Raw genomic sequence first — 21,361 nt, forward strand, 5'->3', positions numbered from 1 at the left:
CAGGCACCTTCCCTGGGTTCTTCTCCTTCACCTGCTTTTTAAGAAACTATTATCGTTGAAGTATAACGTACGTACCAAGAAGTGTACAGATCCCGAGTTTACAGGCCAATAACGTTCACAAACTGAACGCACCAAAGTAAATGCACCCAGATCAAAAGACAGGCTGCTCCCAGTGCCCCCTGAAATGTCCTTTATGGAGATAACCCCTTCCAGGCACCATGCCCTCCCCAAAGAGGAGCCACCATCCTGACTTAAATCGGGGATGAGTTTTGCCTGTGCTTGAACTTCATGTAAATGTGAGCTATGAATGCTTTGTATCTGGCTTATTTTGCTCAGCATGTGTTTGGGAGAATTATCCATAACTTCCTAGATGCTCATGGCTGTATGAGCTTTGACTGAGAGAATACGGCACAGCTCAATTACCCATGCTTCTGTGATGGGCTTTTGATGAGTTTCCAGGTTTTGCTGTTAGAAGGCACAGTGTGATAAAACACTCGTGTATCTGCTTTTTACATGGTGAATTCCCTAGATTTCCATCCTAAACCTGTCCCTTTACATAGTACCCCAGAGAGGCTCTGGAATATTTTCCGGGGTAGATGGGCAAAGATGTATTAGACATGAAAGCAGGGTCCCACTAAACAAGCAGGAAGCTCCTGTAAATGTTTCACATGAATATTTTTTCAAACATTACTATTTTCAAAAGCTAAAATTCAATATCTGCATGTTAGCCCAACAACAACAACAACCTGAAGTCCAAAATTCTTATAGGAAAGATTAAATTAGTGCCAGGTAATGTGCAAGATTCTCATAGGAGAGAGTAATTCAGCAAAATATTACTTGTTTTTCAGCATATAGGGCCAATGATTCCATAATACCTACCAAATGCTTACATTCTGTTAGCTTGGTCATTAGCTTCTACTGCACAAAAATTAGTGACGGACCTCTTTTATGACACTGGGTAGATGTTCTAGCAAGGCAGAGTGGAAATGGGTGTGCCAGTCTTGCTGCAATGATCAGCCAAGCAAAAGCAATGTGAAATAGCTCCAAGCCACAGGCTCACGAGCAAGACCATGTCAAGTAAGAGTCAAGATAAAAGCAAAGTTCCGGGATTACACTTGCATCAAGTCTGTAAAGGAATTTTTAATGTGTTTTACTACTGCTTCACTTGATAATTCAGAAATTATTTTTATTTTGGTATAACCATTCTCAGAAAAAATGTAAATTTAGATCTAATAGTATAGTTAGGAATCCATAGTAATAGATATTAATTTTACACTGTCTTGAGGAGGTAGAAAAAAATGCACTACCAAAATTCTCATGATTTCAGTATTTTTCTCCTCCAAAGATATTTTTAAATACAAGGCTTTTAGAGATTATTTTTCTGAAGGAATTCCTCTAGTCTGTGCCAAATGGTTTGGAAACATTCATCATTTCTCTCTGATGATAGACTATGTAGTATTGCTTCTACTTTTAAAAACAAAGAAAAAATGTGTTTACAGTTTCCCTTTGAGGCTTTTTAGAAAGAATTCTTGTAACACTTGGTGAACAGCAAATAAACATTAAACAAAAAGTTGGTTTAAAATTGGAAACAAGTAACAATGTCGCACGTGATCCATTGGCCACCAAAGTACAGCATTTGAAGACCCGGTTGATGCCGTTTTCAGTTCTGATAAACCATGAAAGCGCTTCAGTCCCGGCTAATGATGCACCATGACTGATGTGTTTTGAACCTGCCACACATCTTCCCACTTGCTACGACTTCACACGGCTTAGCATGTTTTCAAAAACTACCAGCCTTTTCCTAGTAGATATGGGCATTGACAACATTGAATATTTTGGAGTTCTTTTGCTTTCTTAAAGGATCCTCATGACAGTATAGCTCTTGTTTAAACTTTGCTGCAGCTCTACCCGGGAACTGTGTTCAGATTCATTCCATAGGTTGCAAATACATTTTCTGCCCTATGTCAGTTGTCCAGGTCATACGCTCCCCTTGATGAAGATAACTCACATTAGTCAGGAGTCTTTTGGTGGCAAGTGATAGAAGCCAAACTTGAGCTCAGTTAGGCAAAGGGGGATTTTATTGGAAGGACTGGGGTGTCTTACAGCTAAATTGCCTGAAAGAAAAGCCGGGAGCAGCTGTGTCCCTGGGACAGCTGGACTCAGGCACGCGGCTGCAGCCGGGACCCCTGCTCTCTGCCTTGGCCTCCCCCATGCATTCCCTTCATTCCCTCTTACTGCAGATCAGATTTCTCTCGGTGGTTGGGTACCTAGCCTCGGGGCTGCTGCCAGCCCTATGGCACTGCTGTGCAAATGAGACCTCTGGGTGGAGGCCGCATGGCTTGGTGAGCAGAGGCAACTTTGTGAATGGGAAAAAAAAAAAAAAAAGCTCTTCTTTTTCTTGCTTGGATGCAGCCCTATGCCAGGGCCCAAGGTTTGGTCAGTAAAAGCCAGTGGGATTTCAGCCTCTACTCTGAGGTGCCTGGGCACCAAGTACAGACCAAACCTAGTGACCCCGCATGGCCTCTGATTTCTCTGGCAGCTTCTGCACTTCTGTAATAATGAGCTCAAGCTTCTCTCAGGTGTACAGTCAAAAATTCTCTGACTAGACTCTGACTGGCCTGGTGAAGGCCAGGAAACTACTCGTGACCAATCACTGTGGCCAGGGACCCACAGCACTCACCAGTCCACTGTAGACCTTTCCCTGGGCCTTGGGCCACCTGACAAGAGAACAGATCCTTGTGCGCAGGCAGCCGGTCTGCTGGCAGCTTCTACCCAGGCTTGGATATTTTTCCTGAGAAAAATACATAAACTGACACTTGCTTATCACACTATTATCAAATATGATTGGATAAGTTGAAGAAATATTTATGTGATTCGTGATGATACAAGGCGCTTCAGGTTTTAACTGCCAATGATTTAGTTTTAAATTTGTTAGGAATGAACTCAAAGTTAGAATCAAGATATTTTCCTTTTATCTTACATTGTAAGATCCCAAAGCTGCCTTTATGCTTGTGCTGTAAGTTCATAATACTACCCCCCACCCATAACCACTGTTTTCAAAGAAATGTAATATAATCAGCAGTGTGTTTTGGGGACATCTTGTTTTCTTCAGCTTGTTTCAAATGAACTACGGCTCTCTGTCAGTATTAGTTCGTTGTCAAATCTATCTCCACTCCAAATTACAGCGATTCTCACTCATGTAACTTACACGTTTTCCAGAGCTCTTTTTCCAAATAGAAACTTTTAAAGTTATAAATTATTTTTCTCCACTACTGAGTTTTTGCAGAATAATTGGTACAGAATGTCTCTTCTTGATAACACTGCATTTCAACCTTCAGATAGGAGTGAGGAAATCTTTAAAACTCCATTTGTCTTGAATTTTTTGTACTTCTGAAGATAAGTATGGGTTGATATGATCTGTCACTTAACTTTACAATTCCCAATCACATGTAGGGTCCTAGCCCAAAACCACTGCATTCCCTACATTTACATCAATTGCAGATTTACTGTGATCAATTAATGTTATTGGTGATAATTACAAGAATAAAATATACAATTATCAGCACCATTCTTGACTAACTAGGCATATTCTAAGAAATATTTGAGGAAACTGAGAACATAGGCTCTTATTTTGACATAATTTTTAAACAACTGTAGTTACCTGGGGTGGGGGTGGAAATCACACCTAAAAATGATGTAATATTTAAAGAGCAAGTGTCCTCAACATCACCGATCATTAGAGAAATGCAAATCAAAACCTCAGGACACCATTTCATACCTATTAGGACGTCTATTATAAAACAAAACAAAACAGCTTATAGCAAGTATTGGTGAGGACGTGGAGAAACTGGGACACCTGTGTCCTACAGGTGGAATGTAAAATGGTGCAGCTGTCATGGAAAACAGTACAGTAGTTCTTAAGAAAATTGAATTTAGATTCACCATTTGATACAGCATCTCCTCTTCTGAGTACCTACCCCAGAAAACCAAAAGCAGAGACCTGAACAGATGTTTGTGCACCTGTGTTCACAGCAGCATTGTTCACAATAGCCAAAAGGTGGGAGCAGCCCAAGTGGCGATGGGTCAATGAGTGGCTAAGCAAAGTGGTGTATTCATACAGTGAAATATCATCTGGCCTTGAAAAGAAAAGATATTCTAACGTGTGCTACAACATGGATGAACCTTGCAGATTATGCTAAATGAAATAAGCCAGACACAAAAGGACAAACGTCATATTTCATTTATGTAGTCAGATTCATGGACCCAGAAAGTAGGATCGTAGTTGCCAGGGGCAGGGGGAGAGGGAATGGGATTATGGTTTAGTGAGTATAGCATTTTAGTTTTGCAAGATGAAAAATTTCTGGAACTGGATAGTGCTAATGGTTGGACAATGATGTAAATGTACTTAGCACTACTGAACTGTACGCTTAAAAATGGTTAGAATGGCAAATTTTATGCTATGTGTATTTTGCCAGAATAAAAAGAGTGTAGACCTTAACAAACATTTGTGCAGCAAGAACATCAGATAGTTGAGAGTAATGCCAGTGGAGTGTCATCAATTGAATTATAACAAAGTGCTAATTTTTCTATTGTAACTCAGTGAAAAATGGATTATTTATTTTTTAATATATTTTTATTGAAGTATAGTCAGTTTACAATGTGGTGTCAGTTTCTAGTGTACAGCATAATACTTCAGTCATATAGGAACATACATAGATTTGTTTTCATACTCTTTTTAACCATAAGTTACTACAAGATATTGAATATAGTTTCCTGTGCTATACAATGTTGTTTATCTATTATATATATAGTAGTTAGTATCTGCGAATCTTGAATTCCCAGTATATCCCTTCCCACCCACTTCCCCTACTGGTAATCATAAGTTTGTTTTCTATGTCTGTAAGTCTGTTTCTGTTTTGTAAATAAGTTTCCTTTTTTTTTTAGATTCCACATATAAGTGATATCATATGGTATTTTTCTTTCTCTTTCTGGCTTACTTCACTTAGAATGACATTCTCCAGGTTCATCCCCGTTGCTGCAAATGATGTTATTTTATTATTTTTTATGGCAGAGTAGTATTCCCTTGTATAAACATACCACAACTTCTTTATCCAGTCATCTGTTGATGGACATTTAGGTTGTTTCCCTGTCTTGGCTACTGTAAATAGTGGTGTTATGAACATTGGGGCACATGTGTCTTTTTGAATTAAGGTTCCCTCTGGATATATGCCCAGGAATGGGATCGCTAGATCAAATGGTAAATCTATTTTTAGTCTTTTGAGAAATCTCCATACTGTTTTCCATAATGGCTGCACCACACTGCATTCCCACCAACAGTGTAGGAGGGTTCCCTTTTCTCCACAGCCTCCCCAGCATTTATTATCTGTGGACTTTTTAATGATGGCCATTCTGACTGTTCTGAGGTGATACTTCATTGTAATTTTGATTTGCACTTCTCTGATAATTAGCGATATTGAGCATTTTTTCATGTGCCTATTGGCCATTTGTATGGCTTCATTGGAGAGTTGTTTGTTTAGGTCTTCTGCTCATTTTTGGATTGGATTGTTTGGTTTTTTTTCTTATTAAGTTGTATGAGCTGTTTATATATTCTGGAAATTAAGCCCTCATCTGTCTCATCTTTTTCAAATATTTTCTCCCATCCCATAGTTTGTCTTTTTGTTTTGCTTATGGTTTCCTTTGCTGTGCAAAAGCTTGTAAGTTTAATTAGGTCCCATTTGTTTATTTTTGCTTTTATTTCTATTGCTTGCGTAGACTGTCCTAGGAGAGCATTGCTGAGATTTATGAAGAATGGACTGTTTTTAAACTATGACAGGACAATTACATAGCTGATACCTAATGACTACAACTTTTTTCTTCCCTTTGGGAATTTGGAAGGAGACCTATTCCTTCACCAGTTGTAGCTCCCCACAGCAATCCCACACACTCTCCAAGTTAGTCCTCCCTGGGGAATCTACTTAACTACTCCCGGGACTTAACTGTCTGCCTATATCCTGATGATTCCCAATTTTATGTCTCCATGCCAAAACTGCCTGCTTATTACCTCCACTCGGATGTCATCATGGGGACCAATGTCAATGTATCAAATCCAAGCCCGACTTCCCTCCCACTTCCTCCTGCTCCCCAGGGCCCTCCCCTGGCACTCTCCTCTCAGTTCTGAGCTCCACCACCTCACGACCTGGCCACCAAGCTCTAAAACCCAGTCGTTCTAACTGCCTTCTCCCTCTTCTTCATCACCCACTTCCAATAAGGCACCAGCCAGCTGTGTCTCCTTCCTTCTGTCATTCTAGTCCCCCCCCATAACCACCTTTGCTCAGGCCTCTGCTCCCACTGCCACCCCAGCACTACTTCCAGAATGAATTTCCTACTCTTGGCAGACACTGGATTAAAATCTGCAGTAGGCTCCTGGGTGATAAAACCCACACTCTAGAGCGTGTTTAAGGCCGATGATTCTGCACAGAGCCTGCTTCTGTTCGGGTGTGCCCTGCACCTGCGGGCCACTCAGAGATCACTTCACAGGGGCTCAGGAGATCTCAAAATGGTCAGTAATAATCATCAAGTCTTCAGCCTGGTTCCTGGTTCCCTTCCTAACCTCCTCTTTCACGGCTCCTACGTCCACACTCTCCACTCCAGCCACGCTTCACTTCTCGTGGTTTCCCTGGACAGAATCAGCCATTCCTGCCTCCCTGTCTTTGCACACGGTTTTAACGACTTGTTCAGAAACCCAGCATTGTCTTGGGTGGCCCCAAGCAGAGGATTTAATCCCACTAGACTTCAGGTTCCTTTTCTGTAAAATCGTGCAAATGCCTACCTCATAAAATTGTGATGAGGATAAAATGAGATAACGTACACAAAGCAGTTTGTAAACCATAAAATGTTATTTTGTAATTCATCAAAGCCTATCTTTAATGTCACCACCTCCAAGAGGCCTTTTTGACATCCTAGGCAGAAACCACCCTCCACCATACACAGCCCATGTGTCTTCCTGGATTCCACCAGGCTCCTTAATTTATCCAAGTTCCGGCCTCAGCTCGACAACCACAGCATAAACCCCATGAATCAGGATACATTCCTACTCCATGGCCTTCCGTCCACTCTGTCAAACTCTCATGGGTCTACAGTCTTTGAAAGACAAGCAACTTCTAAGATTTGAAGAGGCGGCGACTAAAAGTTCCCGGTGGTGAAACAGCAGGATGTCTTCTGTCTGGGATGCCCCTTGGGATCACAGATCGGCCTCCAGATGGCGAGTTTATCTACCGTGAGCTGGAATGACAGTGGCTGACCCACTGGCTGCCCCTCCTCCAGCCTGGCCTGCATCAGACATGGCTGGTCAGTCACAGCTCTGTCCTGCTGGGCGTGGAGGGTTCCAGCGGCTTTTCCGACACAGCTCCAAGTAGTTGACCAATTTCTGCACAATAGGGAAAAACCATTTGCCAGCCATTGAGCCTCAGAGACACCTGCAAATCCCTGGCCGAAAGTCACTACAGAGAACAATAAAGGGCTGAAAAAAGGGAGGATGACTTCACATCTGGCGAGTGGACTGGCGGGGCTCTAAAGTAGCCGTCGATCCCTGGGTGCTGGCTCAGGGCAGGCTGCTGCAGGGAACACAGCCCGGCCAATACTTGTGCAAAGAGATTTTGTCCCAGACTGAAAGGTCAGAGATCCCCAAAACCACCCTCTTCAGGATCCCCAGGGAGGAAGTGTGAGGGTCGTGGCTTCCCACGCAGCGCCGCCACCTCAGTTCACTGAGTGCATAGCCACGAGTGTCTTTCTGAAAAGTAGCCGACAGCGCGTCAGCCTGCTTTCTTCGACAAAGGGCTTACGTGTAATTAAAAGGGATTATGCTTTGAAGGAAGAAACTAGCCTTTAATCACCCAGAGAAGGACACAGCAGCCTGGGCCGGAGGTGCTCCGGGCGCCGTTTACGCCCATCGCTGCCGTGAGCCCCAGCCGTAGACAGAGGGCTGGGAGCCATCTCCCGGTCTTCCGTGGTCACCAGCATGCGCTTCGCCAGGCAGATCAAGCTTCTGCTCTGGAAGAACTGGACCCTGCGGAAAAGGCAGAAGGTAACAGGTGCAGTCTGTGGTCTCAAAGTGAGGTGTGGGGCAGATAGGCAGCGGAGAGCGTGGGTGGCGCGGGAGTGGGGAGGGGAGTGGCTGCCATTTATCACGGAAGCACCGGGTAACTGTCTGGCTGCTCCGTGAGCCTCTCTGAGAAGTGTCCTTTGCAGGAAGATGTGCTTCTCTGTCCTGAGGTGGCCGCTTTCCACCTGCAGCCCAGTGTAGCCATATTAAAGTCCGCTTCTGCTGCCCTGCACATAAATCCGTTTCTCACCCATCCCTTTCCCTGTCCCTGGTTTTTAAACCTGCCCTTCAGTCCTCACGCCCTTGCCCATCTCTGTTGTGCGGCAGGAAGAGCCCTAAGCCCTGAGGATCAGGCTTAAAGGAAGACCATGCTCTCCAGGGGCTTCCCTGCCCAGTGATACTGTTTCATTGGCTCTGTGAGGCGCACTGATTTTTCACATTTCTGAAATTAGACTGCAACTCACATTCAAGTGACACTTTTTCCTCCCTTAATGTGCAAAAAATAACAGTGTGTCTTACCAGTGATGGTGTCTTAGATTCAGTGAGCTCCGACACCTTATCCACCTTCACAGACATTTATTGAGCCTTTCAGTGACCAGGCATGGGGCTAGCCTGGACCAGGGACTTAAAGACACAGCTCCTACCCTGGACTCACTTCTAGGATGGCTGGGGAAACTCAGAGTACAGTTTGATACTGGGAGCGAGGAAAGGAGCATAGATCAGATGGCCCCTGAGAAGAACAGGCAAGACCACAGGAGGTCAGAGGAGCCCAGGGGAGGACGTGTAGGTCCCGACTGGCCTCTGCAAGTTTTCTGGGGGGAAAGGGTAAAGAGGTAGTATATGACTACAAAGAAATAATGCACTTTGCTATAGCCTCAGGGACAAGGAAATGCCAGGTATACTCAAAGAGCGAGAGAGGGAGAAGCACAGGAGGGCTGGGGGTGGGCAGGGCTGAGGGTGGAGGAGCCAGGGAAAGCAGGGAGTGCTTGGAAGGAGACGGGGAGCAAGACGGGCTGCGGGGAGGAAGAGAGCAGGTCTGTTCAAGCCTCGGTTCAGAGAGGGTTTTCTTGGGCGGGACAGGGTTGGGGGCCACTGTAAAGATGGTCAGAGAAGGGTGGGGGCCGACAGGTGGACCACCTGAAGACCCGCAGCGAGCGTCTCAGTCGGGGCCCAGTCAGAGGGCGTCTACCACAAGGGGGTGCGGGGCAAAGCAGGCGAAAGGGCCCAGGGTGGCACGGGGGTGGCCGCCTCAGGAGGCGCCAGCCGCCCCAGAGCCGAGAGAACCAGGGGGAGAGAGTGGGACTGTCAAGTCTTGGAAACACAGAGGGGATGTCAGGAGAGCTGAAGCTCAGACCTGCGAGGAAGGGGCGCGGTGAGGCTGCTACCGCGGTGTCGGCCTGACCCAGGAGGGGGAGCCCTGGCCGGCTGGAGGGCTTGGAGCTGGGGAACAATAGCTTAATAGCTGGCACAGAAGAGGACCCAACCCAACCACATGCACAGATGATCCTGCTGTGTGTGGCTTGGACGGGACGTAGGGAGGCTGGAGGAGAAGCCAAGTTAGGCCCCCTCCTCCTGGGAGACACCACTGTCCTCAGGCTGCTTTCCTTTGTCAAAGCTGGTGTGATTTTCAAATTAGAGTTGAAGTTATTTGTCACCCCAGGAGCCAGGAGCCAGTAATGAGACTCAGTCTCTTATTTCCAGGAGCTTCCCCTTCTAGAACGAAAATAGGCAAAACTGAAACAAGATTCATTATTAAATTCATTCATTTATCCTTTTGCTCCTTCAGTTAACAAACACTTAATGGTTCACCAGGCACCGTGCCAGGTGCCAGGTACACAATGACAAGCAAGACAACTTGGTCTCTGCCTGAGTGATGTTTGCAGCCTATGGAATGCCGAGGAAATTCAATATGTGACTGTTTTTCCTCTTCTCCTAAGAGACTTAAGATTCTCAATTCTGCTCTCAGTGTGCTCTTCGTGGCCCTCAAATAATAAACCCAAAGTCTGCAGCTGCTGGCCTGAATGGATCCCATTCCTGTGGCAAGCACATTGCTGTCACAGAGAATAACCAAGTTTTCAAAGACAGCGTTTGGCTCCAAGGCGCTCACAATCTCTGCTTCCTTTCCCGGGCACTGGTGGGTGTCCCCTGCTCTGGGACTCTGTCTTCTCCACACTCTGCTTCCCGGGGAAGCACACTTGCAGCCCACCGCTCCCACATTCCAGGAATTTCCTGGATGTCTGGGCACGATGGAGACATCCACACAGCTCCCAGTAGCTCCGAATGGGGGTCTGTGGCTCCTCCTGTAAACTTTTGGTTCTTCTGGAAGTCTCTGCCTTCACATAATGGTGACTCTAAGAAAGCAGAGTGCAACACACCCAGCTGATAACTCAGCTCCTAGGTTTTTAATTCCTCAGACTCCCACGGTTGGGGTGTTACTGCTGCAAAAACAGCTGCCGAGCTTCCCCATCCGTCTTCTCCCGGCCCCCGAGGGCATAAAGTGAACGTCTTCTCGTCCCTGCTGTCCTCCGTCTCTTTTTCTTCTTTCTCTGTTGACTAGTATTACCAAGTGTCTGGCACTGCATTAAGTATCACCTCACTTAACCCTCACCTCAGTCCTGTGAGAGCCGCCCCTGCTATCCCCCATGGGTACTGATGAGCCTTTGGAGAAGATTTGTGACTGGTGGGGCCAGCCCTGGGGCTCCATAACAGGCAGACGTGGCTGTTACCTGATTCTGCTCTTGTGTTTCAAGCCCTGTCTAATAAATGGGTTATGAAGGCCACAATGATAGGGTGACCGTCTAATTTATCATCCAATCCAGGGAACCTTTAAAAGTGAAAGGAAGCACTGTTAATACTTACATTAGGACAGTAAATGAAAACTGACACTGGACCTGGCAAACTGGGCTGTGTGGTCCCCCTCTGTGTCCTATATGGCCAGGTGAGTTAGCCCCTGCCCTGGTGGAATTCAGAGCCAGGTGGAAACGTGTTGGCCCACAGCTACTGAGCAGAATGACACACGCAGCAGCGGAGTAGAAGAAAGCACCGGCTGGGGGACGAGGCTGGGCTCTGGGAGCTCAGGAGGGAGACTGGGATTGGAAGGGGTGAGAGAGGTCTCAAGGAGTTCGTTCCCCAGAGCGTGTATTTCCAGTGATAAGAGCTCCCCCACTGCTGGGGACAAAAGACATCCACCCACAGGAGGGTTTGTGAAGACCATTAGGTGTGTCTCCTGCCCCTTGGAGCCCTTGGAGTCTAGGGCCATTGGGGTCATCCCCCAGCCTCAGCTTCTGCATTGGGCTGAATATCTGGGGAGGCCTGAGGATTCATGAGAATGGGGGACTTCTCAGCTCCTGGACCCCTGACCTGGGCATCTGGTATAGCTACGACCTTTAGCCTAGGGCCCAGAATTAGGTGAGGTGAACCTGGGAGGTGGGAGGAGGCTGGGCAGCCAGCTCCAAGGTTTCCCAGGCCCTGGGTCATATTCACCCAGCTTCAGAACCCTGTCTGGGCTCTCCGTGCAGAAGGGAGAATCCGGCGGCTCATTTCAAGCCTTGGCCACCCGCTTTCAAACTGAAAACAGGGTAGGAGGGAAGAAAACCTAACTGGCCAAGATTGAAAACAGCAAGCACGATTGCCCTTCCCTGAGACCCCCTCCCCCCTCCAAAATGGATTGAGTGGTAAAAGGAGGGGGAGGGGAGGCAGAAAAAAAGAGAGAGAGACAGGGAACAAGGAAATACCAGTTTGGGGAAAAAAAGATTTCCACCGGCCCCTCCTGAGCTTCGGCTGGGCTTAATTAAAGTTACAGACATATTTAAAGAGAAGGGATGGGGGAGTCAGAGCCACTCCGAAAACGTGTTTTTAATTACACTGTGGAATTTCTCCCTAGGGTATGCCTGTGCGCAGCTGAGCATCAGGGACAAAGATGCCGCTCTGGGCTGGGGGTGCTGGGCAGATTCTGGGGGAGGGAGCTGCGGCGGTGGTGAGGCCTTGCCAGGCTAGAAGAGAACTGCTGGTGGTCCGTGTGCCGGCAGTGAGGTATGAAATGCAGCCCTTCCAAAACAAACTCTGGCAGAGGTAGAGAAACAACCCTGACTCCTCAACAAAGGGTTTTCAAAGATCACCAACCCCTACCTGTGTCTGTGGTTCTCAGCCCCAGCTGCACGTTGGGATGACCTGAGAAATGTTAGCAAACAAACAAGACCCATCAAACTGATGTCACACGGCCGCACTGGTGTAACTGATGTGGGGCGTGCCTGAGATCCCCACACGATTCCTATGAGAACCATAGGCCTAGGTTAGCGGAGGTGGTCAGTCGAGAGTCAGGGGCTACAGGCAGAAAACGGCAGCCCCAACTCGGATACGCGGTGGCGAGGAACCCCGGCCAGGCTGTCCTCGTGCTAGGGCTAGGCAAGGAATGGAGGGGAATGGGAAGGTCTGATCTGGCCTCCCTCTGGTGGGTGACAGTTCGAAGGCCGGGTAGTTCAAAACACAAGAGTGAGTGAGGGGGTGGGTGAGTGGATGAGAGAGTGTGTGACTCACATGTGCAAAGAGGGGTGAGATGCATTAGGTTAGGTTTGGGAACTTTGTCCACGAGACAGGTAGGCCAGACAGGCTGACCCTCCCCTGGTCCAAGCCCCTCTAACTTACGGAATAGGGAACAGTGTGTGGGTAGTTTCTCAGGAAGCCCCACATTTCCAAACTGGCAACTGGGCAATTCTGACTCCAGAAAGGGAGAAAAGGAGCAGACATGAACGTGAGTGAAGGGCAGGCCTGAGAGTGTGCAGATGATTTTAATAACTCCTGTCCTTCGGCTCTTACAATGCGCTGTCACCTGTACTGTCCCTGTGACACTTGTAAGAACTGAGGATCAATAATAAATGGCTCTTGTTTGTGGAATGTCACCGTGTGCCATTCTCTGCTTTAGCTGTTTTACACAGTAAGCTCATTTCATCCTCACAACTGCTCTGAGAGGTCAGTCCCAATATCCCGTGACCCCATTTTACAGATGAGACCCTGAGGCATGGAGAGGCAGAAGAGGTTACCCAAGGCTGTAAAGCTAGTAGAAGGCAGAGCCAGCCAAGAGCCCCTGGTACTAATGCACTCTTAACCCTCAATAGAAGCTGTAGGACAGAATAGTTCCATTTCCCAGATGAGAAAACTGAGACTCAGAAATTAAGCAAGCCCTAAAGTGATTCCTAACCTAGATCTTCACATTCCCAAGTCAGCATCAACGTTTAACCTACCAGACTACTCCCAGATAGACATCAGGAAGTGGAAGGTGGTCAACTTACTAGATGAAAAGCCAGTGTTGCAAACAATTGTCATAGTCAAATATGCAGAATCTGGACTGGTTGTCTCACGTCTTTGTTAAGGACACCAGGAACAACTTCTGGTTTCCTCCTTTGCACCTATCACTCACATCACTATCTTGTCAAACTTGCTCCCCAACCTGGGGAGGTCCAGGGATGGAAGGCATGAAGCCAATATACGTGTCCCTGGGGGAAACAGTTTTTTTAAGTCTGCAGACTGTTGGTGACCTGAGCCTCTGTGTCACCTCCAGCTTTCCTGGAAAAGCCTCCTAGACCAGTTGACAAAGTCTCCCTCATTCCACCGATATTTACTGGCACTTATAATAAGCTTGGCTGTGTTGGGTGTTAGAATCAAGTAGTGACAAGGATAGATGTGGTCCCTGCCCTCGGGAAGCTTAGAGCAGTGAGGGACCCGCCTTCACAAAGGAGCAATGAACCTAAGGTAGGACGAGTGATAAGACAGGAGTGCAGGCTGCTGTGGGGACAGCTGTGCTGTCTCGTGCCCAGCAAGGATGAGCGAGGCTGCTAACAGTGAGCCAGGGTACTGGGGAGTCTCTGCGCCTCCTCCCTTGATGTACATGACCCGGGGAGCTGCCAACATTCCTATGGCTGTCAAGTACGCTTGGGGTCAGTCCTCTTAACACTGGGTGGGAATTGTCCAGTATTGGTGTTTTGCCATTTTGTGGGAGAATGTGTAGGGGGAGCCCTGAAAATGAGTGTCTTAAGGAAAAATCTATTATTCTTTCTTCTTCCCATAATGTTTGTGTGTTTCCTGTAACATCCTCCCTAGGCATATTTTGAGTAAAACAGTTTGTGAAAAGTTACAACTGCATAATTACCACCTGCCCTGAACATTTTTTGCCTGTTCTTCAATGCATTATCCTTTTCTGCTCATTGACTTATGTTATGGTTTGGAATTGTTTTGTTGCCAGTAGACCTTACCAACAGGGAAGGAACAAACGTTCATTGAGCACCTGCTATGAGGTCTACCATTTTGCTGAGAGTTTAGGTGCATTTCTTTGGAAGAAACAACAAAGGGTTACATTTAAAACCATGTGCACAGCCCCTAGCTGATCTGCAGATACTTACATCTCTGTTCTTAGCATCTGCTTAAATTCTCCTTTGAATTTTATGAGTTTCCTTCCTAAGGTCTTCGGATTGGGGACAGGGTAAAAGAACTATTACGTTCCCAGGTACACATCCCTCCCTGCCCCCCGCCCCCAATAATCCTACCTGTCCAACGCCACCTTCTTGTGTGGCGTCCCAGGGCAGGGGCTGCAGCAACCAATTTGTTTATTCCTCCTTTGGAGTCAAGAGTCCTTAAACTCTAAACTGCACCTGAATTTAAATCCCGACTTTCAATCGTATGTTGGTATCAGCAGCCTCTTCCAGTATTGTAAAAACCCAGGGCAGTATGCTCTGCTTTGTTTTTTTAAGCAACAAGACATTGTTGAAGGAAAATGTTGGTAAATCCAGATTTCCGTTGACTTTGCTATGGATCACAGTATTTCACAAAGGCATTTGTGCCTTTACGCATTCATGCAGTGACTACACTTGCAAAGTCTAGTGTGCGCTAGAAGAAGACAGGGTGGGGGGAGGGGCAGAGCACTGGCCCTGGAGCAGGAGACTGGATTTTGGTTCCAAGGCTGTCACAGCCAGTGTGACACTGCACAGGTCACCCGCCATTCCTGGGCTTCTGTTTCCTCATCTGCAGAAGGAGAGGTTACACGCAGACCTTTACTACCTGCAGCATCAGCATTACTGGGAGCTTGTCAGACGTGCAGAGTCTGGTGGGGTCTTACAGAGTCAGAATTGGCATTTCTGTGCACAGTAACATCTGAAGAGCACTGAAGTACATATTGATGATTCTTGATGAAAGTCCAGGGCCATTGCAATTTTCTAAAATAAATGCAGAGTGGAACCTAGATGGACACCATGTCTTGTTAGTCTAATATATCAGAGTAGAGGTAGTGTGGGAGATGGGATAAAAGAAGGGAGTCCTTTAAGTAAATATACTACGTGGAGGTGAAATGTGTCTGCTCTGGGTATGTCTGCAGTAATCTCTTAACATCTCTGGCCTTTCTTTCATTTTGTTTTTCCAGATTCGCTTTGTGGTGGAACTGGTGTGGCCTTTATCTTTATTTCTGGTCTTGATCTGGCTGCGGAATGTCAACCCACTCTACAGCCAACACGAATGTAAGCATGACAGGGGGAGCCCTGGCAGGCCTGGAGGTCTGGTCCATTTGTTTAGAAAGGTCTGGAGGGTTGGTGGTGCCAGGATTGGATCTGCTTATCACCATTTCATGCCTACAGTGCAGGAAACAGAGATTTATCAGCATTATGCAAACTAATTTTTAAATCTTACACATCCTACACAAATACTTGTAGTGGTTACTGAAGAATTGTGTAATTATTTTTTGTTTGTTTCTGTTTTCATTGTTTTTTTTTCCCTATCCCTGAACTCTTACCAGTTTTAAAGGGAGCAAATTATGAATGAGTTCTTTAAAAAAAATCTAGAGACAATTTAGGGATTTGTTATACATGGTGCTAAAGAGAAATAAGGAGAAGGGCATAAAATAGTATATTAATAATATGGTGTTTCTCGGACCCCAGAGGTGTCCTGGGACATAGTATGAGGCTGTGAGTGCCTCTTCTATACTATGTTCCTTAAAGAAAGCCTTCGTCTGGTTTCTGGCCAGGATGACCTCTGCTGACGCAGCTCCTGGTTCTTGCTCCTCACCCTCTTGTTCATGAGTCCCAGGCCCTAAGTTTTGAATCAGCCTCCTGTCCATCTAACCCTTGCTTCTTTACCTCACCCCTCCCCAAGGAGCCCATAACCTACGTCCCTCTTGCATGTAGAGGTACACACTCAGTACACAGTTGTCGAAGGACTAGATGACCCTCTTCTCCTCAAGCACCAGCAGCTAACGGAGGCTTCTTGAGCTAACATCCCTCCACCCCCTCCCCTCCCAAAACCATGTGCTTCTCCTCTGTTCCCCCTCCACACTTCCGTCCATGCCTCCAGCAGGACACCTGTCCCTCTCCCCGCTACACTGGGAGCTTGAGAGAAGACACCCTGTCTCCGGCACGCAGCACAGGGCCTGGCATGTATTAGATGCTCCTGCTCTCAAATGTTGATGAATGAAGGCAAGCACCAGAGGGGCCGGGCTCCTTCCTGCAGCGGCTCCAGCTTCCAGGCCCTGCATCCCACTTGGTGTCAGTGACTAACTCCTTGCCTTCATTTCCTGTCTTAAAGGCCATTTTCCCAACAAGGCGATGCCCTCAGCAGGAATGTTGCCGTGGCTCCAGGGAATTTTCTGCAATGTGAACAATCCTTGTTTTCAAAGCCCCACCCCAGGAGAATCTCCTGGAATTGTGTCAAACTACAACAACTCCATGTAAGTGCTGCGATCCCCACCACACGAGGAGGAGGCCGTGTACCCTTTGTTCTCATCTTGCTCCAGAGCCCACGTGTGGGCTCACAGACCGTGGAACGCTGCCCGAGTGTTTTTGTGGCTTGCCGAAAACTTAAACTCGGAGACGCAGGGCGTGTTTCCTCTCTGGAGCCTTCTGTCAGCTGTCGGGGCACTTGGCGGGTGGGGAGCATCAGACTCAGGCCACGTGGTGTGATTTCTTGGTCCTTATATCTTCAAGATGTGACTGGGAGTCTGATGTCAGCACCCTGCTGGGAGGGGCCCACTGCCTCCAGGTCATCCAGCTGCTTGGGCGGAGTCACTGGAGGAGAAAAAACTCAGTTCCCCTTCTGTTTCTTTCTATCACTCTCTACCCTGGGTCAACTCCGACAGACCCCTGTTCCTTTAAGAGCCTTCTTGGACATATAAAGGCTAAGAAGAATGTCGGGGTCCTCGTGAGGGTAAATGAAAGCAGGTTTACAAGGTGAAGCTTTCTTCTTGGGAGGAAAAGGCAGTTTCCAAACCCTCTGTCATAAATACCGTCAGTTCCCTCAGGCAGCAAAATCTTAGGGCATCACTTGAGAGCAGTTGTTCTTAACTTGTGGCGCTGAAGAACCTTCTGAGAAGCTGATGAAAACTGACAGCGCCTCTCCCAGGAAGAATGGACACACACACACACACACAACGTTACGCTGTGTGAACGACTGCAGGGGACTCGTGGACTCCAAGCTAATAACCTTTGGTCTGGGGTCAAATTTCAAGTCAAATCCCCCAAGAAGAGGGTCCCTGTCAGAGCAGAAGCAGGGGGACTTGATGTGGCATGTGCTGCAGACAGAGGCTCAGGGATGAGAACGGGCTGCCCGTCGCCCCCTGGGCTGCCCTCGAGCTGCAGTGTGTGAGGCTTACATCTGACGGCCACCAACAGGGGCTTATTTGGGGATGGCTTCACCTGCCTGTATGAGCACAAATCCGGATGGAAACTGAGGTATTTGGTTACTCCAATTCTCTCCTTAGAGGAGCTCTGGATATAATTCCTCTAGGACAAAACTGCACTTAGACTGAAATAAAAAGAACGTTTAGGAAGTCAGCTTAAAGCTCGGAGGTAGCCTTCCCCACTGGGAACAGACTGTGGCTGCTTTGGTCCTGTGATGACAGAGTTGCGTAGTTGTGAGGGAGACTGTGTGCTCACAAGTCCATGCTTGCTGACCGCCGGGTTACAGGAAGATAGAAGAGGGGACAGGAAGCACTCATCTTCCTGGGAAAGTGAGCAGATGACATTTTAGTTGGGCTTCCATGGCTGCAAACACTGGAAGCTTTAATTTGCGACCTATGCTTTTGGCTCGAGCCTCCTTGAAGTAGCTGAGAAGAAACACCTGCCCATCCAGAGAGACCCCATGGGGCGCACGGTGAGATCGGGGGGGGGGGAGTGTCGGAGACATTTGGGTGAAAGCTTTTCGGAGCTGTGGTGGGACCGTACTGACAGAGGCTATAGATTGTGGGGTGGGAGCTGGGGAGGGCGGGGACTTGGGACTCCTGCTCTGCTCAGCATTTGAAGCAGGAGATCGGGGTTTCATACTTCACACACATATTATGGGTGAATGTTGGCTTATTCAGGGTTCTTTTGCTTGCCAGGCACAGAAAAGCACTTTAGCACATCTAAGCTCCAGAGGGAAAGATGGTTTGGACACTAGACCGTCTTGAAAAGCCGAGGGCAGTAAGGCAGGTCTCGAGGGAGGGGGCACGGGCCGGAGCCCAGCAGGGGCTGCTCCTGGGCCTGCACGCCCAGCCTCCCTCCTCCCTCTGGGCATCTACTCCACTTGCTTCCCTCCGTGGACCAGTAGCCGCTGCTTCTCAGTGGCTGGGCTGGTGCTAGCTGCCCTGTTCACAGCGGCTCGGCTTGGGCAATCGGAAGAGCATCCCTGAGTACCATTCAGGTCCCCGGGAGCACATCTGCCTGGACTGGCATTATTCTCCGTGTCCAGCCAGCCTTGGTACGTGTGTGCACGCGTGCGGGGAGGAGTCGTGGTTACTCAGGGAAGCGGGTGCTCGCTGGGAAGAACCTCCAGTGATACCTCCTAATACCGTGCTGTTTAAGGCTTCCTGGGACGGGACACACAGAGAAGGGACCCAGCCCTGCCAGAGGTGGAAGGCTTTTGACAACAAATTGCTCACCGCCCCTGTCTACTATCTTGTATGTACAAGGAAGTAAAAATACCTTTCTCCTTTCCCCTTGGCAGTATTGTGAGGATGTATGATGTAGTAGCTAGGTCGTATCTTAAAAAATTATACAAGGTGTTGTTTTATTATTATTATGAAAATGACAGCTGTGTCTCTCCTGATGGGGCTCCATCTTTCTTGCAGCTTGGCAAGGGTGTATCGAGATTTTCAAGAGCTCCTCCTGGACGCACCAGAGAGGCAGCACCTCAGCCAGGTTTGGACAGAGCTCCGCACTTTGTCGCAACTCATGAACACCCTCCGGATGCACCCCGAGAGGATTGCAGGTGAGATGGGCTTCAACGTTCTTCAGCATCACTTGCCTCTCACTTGCCTCATTCATCTGAGAGACTGAAGATACAGAAAATAGTGGGGAGATTTGGTGGGAAAACATATTAGAGGATGTTGGAAGGGATGCGGTGTAGGGGCAGTGTGAGGTTTGCCCTGGGATGAACTCCTCTTTCTGCCAGACTTGAAGGTGGGAAGTTGGGAAGGACGGCAGGAAAGGTCCCATCCCAGGCAAGCCCAGAGATGGAAAGGAGGATGCGGAGAGGGACGGTGCTCTGGGGAGTGTGAGGCCAGGTGAAGGGCTGAAGCAGAGGGAGGAGTCTGCAGAGCATGGTGAAGGTGTGGAACACTTTCCCAGAGTCCTGGAGAGCGAGCTACCTAGGACTGCGTGGAAGCCACTCCAGGCAGCGGCAAGGAGCCAGGGGGGTCAGAGCATACGTTTACCATGACATGAATGTGTACAGTTCTGTTTCTTCTGGTAACGTTCAGCATCCCAGGCCCTGAGGCAGAGCAGGTGCCGAGTAGGGGGTGCAGGGCAGGGGGCTGGCAGGGAAGTGCTATGGAGAGTGCGGGAGGCCAGGGGTTGAGGGAGGTGGTTGGCCTGCCCGAGCTCAGTCCAGTGTACAGGACGAACGAGAAGCGAGCAGCACTACATTTGCCCCAGGGAAACAGAGGGGCAGCAGAGAGAGGTCGCAGAGGGCTCCACGGCCCTGCTTAAGGACTGCGAAATAGCAAGGCGGAGAGACTGACTGCTACGGTCAGAATGTGAAGTATGCAAATTCAGGATTTCAGAAGCATGTGGGACAGATGAGATCAAGCCCCCAGGTGTGGCCTTGGTGGTTGAAATGGAGCAGAGGTGAAGATTAAGGTGATGGAAAGACAAAGGAAATGAGAGGCCAGGTACTGGATGGACAATGAGTTTGTGCAAGGAGGAGAGCCCCGTGGAGTCCAGGCCGCTCCTCCCCAGGGGACGAGCCAGAAACAAACAAAACCTAACCCTGATACCCACTCGGACATCTCTTTTTAGAGCACAAGTGGGTGCTGTGTGTTTGCCACATCCACGTAGCCTCCCCTGTGTATGGCCGTGGAGCATGGCCATGCTGGGGCCTGGGCACCAGCTGGACCCCATCCCCCTGGAGAGGCAAATGAGTGTCTGGGAGGGAACAGGGCCTGCTGGGACCCCAGGGGTTCCTGCATCCTGGGGCTGGGAGAAAGCTGCCAGCGTGGGGAAGGTTGTTCAGGGCTGGGGCTTGGAGACTGCGAAGGAAGCATTTTTGCAGCTGCTGGGAGATGTCTGCTACTGGGATGAAGTTGAGGAGGTCTGTCAAGATGATCTTAGAGGATGACAAGGATAAGGAAGGGAACAAGGGGGCAGGAGAGGCTGGACAGAGCAGCAGCCCCCTAGGGCCCCTCCCCTACGTAGTTTAGTCAGCTTTTATCTGATGTCTGGTGAGTGGCTACCAAGCCAGGAAGTGTGCTGGTCCCTGGGGACAGAGAGACAGGTCAGAGCAGTGCCTTCCCCGAGGGCTCCCAGGGCAGAAGCGGGAGGATTGAGGGGACAGTGGCCACACCACATCTGGGCTGGTGGAGAGAAGCAGGGGGGCTTCAAAGAGCACAGGGTGTCAGGAGGGGAAAGTTGCCCAAGGAGGACCTGATCGTCCTCCAGCTGGCCGCCTCCTCCCTTCTCTCCCCGTTGGAGTAACAAAGGACAGGAGTGTGAGCAGATGACTGTCAAGACTATTTCACTGCACTGAAATTCTTTCAGAATGGAAACGCAGATACTTTACGTAGCAGTAAAGCCGTATCACAAACACCACCTTCCCTGCTGCCCCGGGTGGGAGAGTTTACTTAACTCCCTCTTGAAGGGCCTCGTACGGTGTGTGCACAGCCAGCACCTTCCCAGTAACGGGAGCAGAGGGCCGCAGGGTTAAACAAGCAGGGGGGCAGGGGCTGGCCAACCCGGGACTGACGTCCACCCCATTCACCCCGCAGACATTTCATTTTGTTGTCTGGTTGTGAGATGGAGTCCAGCTGGGAGG

General features: G+C 48.5%; 1 protein-coding gene across 7 annotated transcripts in view; it reads left to right on the forward strand.

The window, feature by feature from the left end:
• Positions 1-21,361, forward strand: part of ABCA4 (ATP binding cassette subfamily A member 4) — a 140,641-nt gene that overhangs the window by 14,059 nt on the left and 105,221 nt on the right. For 5 of the 7 annotated variants that reach the window (XM_072968177.1, XM_072968176.1, XM_072968178.1 and 2 more), the window contains 3 exons: positions 15,510-15,603; positions 16,664-16,805; positions 19,182-19,321. In XM_072968177.1, the coding sequence (XP_072824278.1) occupies positions 15,510-15,603; positions 16,664-16,805; positions 19,182-19,321 (376 nt within the window). Of the gene's footprint in view, positions 1-6,963; positions 8,084-12,067; positions 12,134-15,509; positions 15,604-16,663; positions 16,806-19,181; positions 19,322-21,361 lie in introns of those variants that run through there. The other 2 variants (XM_072968183.1, XM_072968180.1) reach the window with 2 other exon arrangements.

This window comes from Vicugna pacos, chromosome 9 (assembly GCF_048564905.1).
Source record: "Vicugna pacos chromosome 9, VicPac4, whole genome shotgun sequence".
Taxonomy (NCBI): domain Eukaryota; kingdom Metazoa; phylum Chordata; class Mammalia; order Artiodactyla; family Camelidae; genus Vicugna; species Vicugna pacos.